The sequence below is a fragment of the Solanum tuberosum genome, unplaced genomic scaffold (assembly GCF_000226075.1).
Source record: "Solanum tuberosum cultivar DM 1-3 516 R44 unplaced genomic scaffold, SolTub_3.0 scf00104, whole genome shotgun sequence".
Taxonomy (NCBI): Eukaryota; Viridiplantae; Streptophyta; class Magnoliopsida; order Solanales; family Solanaceae; genus Solanum; species Solanum tuberosum.
Window position 1 is genome coordinate 905,300 of NW_006239030.1, and position 6,144 is coordinate 911,443.

General features: G+C 28.0%; 1 protein-coding gene across 1 annotated transcript; it reads right to left on the reverse strand.

The window, feature by feature from the left end:
- Nucleotides 1-301: 301 nt before the first annotated feature.
- On the reverse strand, nt 302-3,054 carry LOC102602499 (uncharacterized). Its single transcript, XM_006349133.1, has 7 exons — nt 2,825-3,054; nt 2,620-2,691; nt 1,857-1,945; nt 1,304-1,460; nt 810-890; nt 582-677; nt 302-473 (listed from the first exon to the last, which is right to left on the reverse strand). The coding sequence occupies exons 1-7, from the start codon at nt 2,978-2,980 to the stop codon at nt 432-434; spliced, it is 693 nt and encodes a 230-aa protein (XP_006349195.1). The 5' UTR covers nt 2,981-3,054; the 3' UTR covers nt 302-431.
- Between the last annotated feature and the right edge of the window lie 3,090 nt (nt 3,055-6,144).

The following is a 6,144-nucleotide window of genomic DNA, read 5'->3' on the forward strand; positions in this document are numbered from 1 at the left end:
GTTAGGGTAGGTTGTCTCTATCTAGTTTGTAGCTCCTTATAATAAACTAATCAAAACAACCTAGTTTGTTGGCAATATCTAACTGTCTTAGAAAGGTGGCTTCTTTTCTAGATGACTTGGATCTCGAGAGTAGTCAAGTCCAGGGTCGTTGGCCTACCTAAAATATATAAGTATTTCTCTTTCGTACTTGTCATTGTTGCTAAGCTATTAAGTAGTAGCAGTAAGTTGGGAGTAGTTGTTTTTTGTTAAAAGAAGCAATAAAATTGTATTACTATAATCATGTACCAACAGCCAAGGAATCTGATTTGTGAAACTTTTAATTACTCTCCACGTGTATGAAAAAAAAAACAATTAGATAAGCATCAGTACGATGCTTAGAAATACAAATTACAATGTTAATGAAAAAAGAATATGCAAATTGAACACTTGTATTAGTTGTCTTGGTCAGAATTGGATAGCCTGTCTTCTGAATCCTGAACAAAGAAAACAAACAAAACATTTAGATTGTATTTTGATGTAGCTAAGCTAACGAACAGGAAGTTGAAAATGATTGAGTTGACAAAAAATAGATATAAGATTACCAGATAATGATGTCTAATGATAATCTGAATTCTTGTGATTAACATTAGTATAATGTACATGGGCAAGAGTATTCCAGTGGATTTAATAATTAGCAACTGCAAAATAATAAGACAAATAAGGTTGTTAGGTACTAAGTAGTTGTGAGAAAAGGTTAAGTTGGTACCAAATTATTAATCTATTACATAAAATTTAAAAACATCATAATCAAAAGAAGTTAGTTCACTTACTGTAGGAAGTGTAAAGGGATAGTTTTTTGCTCCTCCATTCATCACCTCTAACAAATGTCTCATCATAAGCAGAATTGTGAACTGCCAAATTAAATCATATATTAATGATCAAAATAATAAGATAATTAAGTTAATTAATATCCACGCAGAATCACGAACTAGTTCATAATGCATATTTGCATGTGAAAGATAACCAAAATTGACTGTTTTAGGTTCATGTTTTTGGGTGCAAATCGCAAGAATAAAGTATAAGTGAATAACTTAAATGTTGGTTTAATTTCAATAAATAAAAAAATATGAACCACATGTGTTTTTGGAGTTGTCAATAAATGGTAAATTACGTTTCTAATAACACAACTTAATAGTCAAGATTTCGTATCTTAACCATTTAATGTTGTTCAAATTGAACTTTCTTTATTTCGTCACTAGCTAGTTACGTAAAACAACAAAAAAAAGAATTAATTACTACGTCTCAATTCTAAATAAGTACTTACGATAAGAGCAATAGTTCGACAGCAAGACGCGCTTGTATCAGCAGCTTGTGTGCATTCATAATACTGAGTACTCCTCACCAACATTTCTCTTCCTTCTGATTCTGAATCCGACTCTACTCTTTCCCTTCCATTTTCTATATCTTCTTCTTCACTTCCTCTGTATATCACAACATTATTTCAAACATATTAACACACATTGTATAGCACAAAAAAAATATTTACAAAATCAAGTAAGATAACCATAAGTAAATTGATTACTTGGTAAAAATAGTAACTAACGTAATATCACAAATTCACAACGATAGTTTTATATTACCAATGCATGTAACTTAAATTCATTAAACTTGTACTACTAATTTCATACTATATCGATGTCGGAGAAAACAATATTATTAACTGTCTATTCAAGTGCAATGAAGGAGACAAATGCAATATTTTATCTTAAAACAAAATACAACAAAAGCTTGTCTAAAATTATAATGTGCCAAATGAAAAGGTCCTTTTTTCAACTTTTAATTGGAAAAAAAAACAAATTTAAGGATTGATGGAATACCTAATAATTGCAGCTGTATTATTATTATTATTATCAACCAAGTGGGCCTTCTTCTTAGGAGGTGGAGCCGTATATCCTGGTTCAAATTTCTGCAACGTTAAAAGAGAAGTAACACATTTAAAATTAAATTTCAATTTCTATACATATTAAAAAAAAATTAATGTCTAATAATATTACATGTATAAAATTAGTTAAACTCTTGAAAGATAATGCATGAACAGTTTAAATAGAAAGATAAATTAGATAATTAAAAAAGTTAATAGAAACATTGCGTGGCTTAAATTGAACGTCAAGGAATAAGCAAGAAGTAGATAATATCTACTTAATATTTTTCGTTTTCTGCAATATTGAAAAGAAAGCGTGTTCTAATTGCTGTCATATGTGAATTATCTATTGTCCCTTAGCCTTTTTCTTCTCCAAAACGTTCTATTTTATGTGACACAATTATTAACTATACAAATATTATTAACGTTTTTTAAAAAAATTATTCATTTTTTAAAAAATAGCTTATTTTGTTCTGTAAAACGAACTGCTACCACACCCATTTCTGTAGAGAGAAAAAAAAAACAGAGGAAGCAACCTTAAACCACGAATAAAAGGAATTGCTCGGATAATAAGCACTTTCTGGCTCTTAATTCTAAAATTGTGGGTTCGAGTGGAGAAGAAAAAGGATGAACCAAAGAGGAAAAAAAAACCAATCAAAATGGTTTCAGATTAATTTGTTCTTATCGAGAGAAAAAAAAACAGAGAATTTGTTTGTTACCTGTAAACAAATTTCGCAGATTGTGTTTCCCTTTTCATTACACCATTTTTGAATACAATCCCTGTGCGCAAACTGTACATAAACAAAAAAATTAATCCAAATATATCTGATCACTGGAAAAATTAAAATCAAATTAAACAGCTGAAAATTAGAAACTTAATCACCAGAAGCTAATTTAAATGATAATCAATTAACTAATAATTACCTTTACAGTTCCAGAACATGCACATGGAGCTTCTAATTTTTTACAGCTTTCGAATTCTTCGTCATGGCAAATTCTACATAAATATGCTGTAGAAGAGAAAAATTCATAATCATCAACATATATTATCACTTCTCCCATCTGAGTTTTGCTTTTCATAATCTTTTTTAAAAAAAAATAAATATATTATCTCTTTTGAATGTTTTTTTTTTTTTTGGTTCTTTCCTTTCTTTCTCTGTTTTCTTCATTTCTTTGGAGTCTTCACAGAGTTTATAAATATACCAAGAAGATGGAGTGTGAAATTCCGAGATTGCCCTTGTTTGGAATTTTCAAATGAATCTAACTTCATAGGTACAACTTGTACTTGGACATAATCAATACGCGTTTAAAGAAATTAAATTAAATCTTTTTAGAATCTTCGAAAAATAAAAAATAAAATATTAAATTAATTAGAATATTTATTTTTTCATTTTTCACCTCTATGATTAAGCAATTATCATTTATCCATCATAATTCATAAATGCAGACTCTAATTTTATTTTGGCTTAATACATTGACCTGTCCCCCCTCATACTTGTCACTATCTTCCATTTTAATGATTGAACTATAGATTATTTCAATTAAGCATTTACTATATAATAAAATATTTTTATTAGATATTTTTTATTTAAATTCTGAAGGATTATGTGATCGTAAATGCTTATTACATAAATGAGTTAAATCAATAAAGATGTGTTATTGTCTGTTATTAGACACATCATTTTTAATTGAAACATGTTTGAGTTTTTACTATTAGTGGCGAATTTTTATAGGTAAGAATATGGGGCACGTGGGTCCGTCGTGTCTCTGTAAAATTCGATATTTTATGAATTTATTTTTTGAATTTGCTATAATATTATAAGTTGGCACTCATGCTATGAGAAAATTAAATGATGTACTTGATTAAAAGTTGAGTTATTTACCTAAAAGATTAGGGATCAATTCCCACTAAATATAAAAAAAATTCCTACTTTTTTTAAGTGGTACACACATATTCTAGAATTCTTAGATTCGTCTCTGCTAATTCGTATAATAAAAGAATGTGACATATTTGATTAACTACTCATCTACGTACTGAGCATTTGAATATACGCACAAAAAAATTCAAATTTTGAACAGATTATATCTAATATGAATTTTTTTTTCATGTGTTTAATTGAAACAATCGATAATTTTAATGTCTAAATCATATTAACGGATTAATTGAATTTCTTGTTAGGGGATAATTGAAGCAGCATAAATTCAATTATTACTAACGTTAGCATTTGGTGCGCTGCCTTTTTATTCAAATTTTTAAATTTATGTACGTACGTACGTATATATAATTAAAGATACTTTTTCTTACTGATTTAATAGAAATTAATTTATATGAGTAAGTAAGCATTGATAAGCGATCATTAATCTAGTTTAGCTTAAGAAGGAGAAAATTAAAGTTAGTTTACCCACTTTAAAGAATTATTATATCTTTTCCACAAACTAACTTACCAACCCACCTTCTCCCTCACTCATTGATTCCTATAACAAAGATAAATTAAACATTTATTTAATAAAATTAAGGATCAGGGAAATATCTTTTTTTTTAAATAACGTTAATTTTGCTTATTTGTTCAATACTAGTAATATTCAATGAATTAAGTGTTATTAATTAGTGATGTAAATTAATTTTTAAACGCTCAAACCTAATTTGGCATGTTACTTGCTTTTTGGTGAGGTTGTCAATTCTTGTATAGTCTAAACGCTTATATATAATTAATTTCTCAATGAAATGTTGATAGATAAAACTTAAATTCTTACTTGTTATAAAAAATCAAAACATGTGAAACACGAAAGGAGCTTGTTGCTTGAAAATTGAAATTAAATATATAGAAAAAGAATATCAAAAGGGACCTATATGTTTTCATTATATTTTTATTATGTGGTTGAGTTAGAATTTTCAATAATATAAGAAATTTAATTATTTTAAAAAAATAAACATCACCGAAAGACAAAAAAAATGCAACATCTATTTATAAAAGGAATTTGGATGAACCTTTCAACTCGTTTATAACTATGCCCTATTTGTATGAAACACTAAGAGATTGTTTGGTATGAAAGATAAGATAGATAAAATTATTTCATAAATTGGAATGTTCATTAACTTAATTATAACTTAATTATTCTATCATTATAATATTATAGTGGAATAACAAATTTGATGGACTAAATATTGAAATATCACTAATCAAACACAAAATAAAATAATTTTACATTTTATTTTAAGATTATAATTTTTTATCCCTCATACTAATAACATACGAAAAATCAAATGAGTAAAGTAGAGTATGTAATTAACTAAAAGGTGGAGAGTAATCAAGGATTTTTAATTTTAATTTTAATAAAAAGGGGAACAAATTATGCATTATCTAGCAGAGTCCCAAAGTTAATTTTGTGATTTAATTGTCTACCAGTAATCCATTTTGAATTTTGTAAAGCTGTTTGATTGATTGCTGATGAACGGCTATAAATAGTTCGGCTGCCAACAATTTTTAAAAACTTTGTGGGACCTATTTATTTAATTACTATCCAAAAAATAGCAACGCGCTCTCACCGTTGAAAAAAGAGAAATGATTCTGTAGGGACCATTTCGACGGCCCATGATGTCCTTATCTCTCTCAAACACCCTAATATACAACGATCGAGGCTCGCCTTATCATTTTTATGTGTCAAATTTCTCAATAAACATTATTGATCATCATAATTCTTGTTGTTCATCTTGTATTCCTAAGATTCTTAGAACAAAACTTTGAAGAACTTGGTAAGACACAATAAAGTTTAAGAACATTTTCACAACTAGAAAATTAAAACTAGTAGAGAAACTAGAATCAGAAACAGATTAGAAAAAATATACAAAATATTTTTTCTTAAAGAAGAATTGTTGTCAATTTGTGTTTAAAGAATCTTACTGATTCCAACAAACTTTGCAGAAACACGAAGTTACCAAAGTTTAATGAACCAGTGAAGAACAGAAGAACATAAATTAATTCACAAATCTAAAATCTGTAACACATACCAGAATGTGGAAAAAACAGAAAGAAGATCAAGCCCACTGAATGCACAGTGTCCCCTTAAGGAAATTATTCCCCTCTAGTATCCGAGGTTTGATTTGGAATATGTCCTCCCAGGATAGAATGATCTCAATCACCAGTGTATTGATACCCAAAACGCTGGTGTCAGCGAGCCACTCAACGGCAGTAAAGTACACTTAGAATACTAGATTTAGTAGTAGAAGAAGAATTCTTGAAATT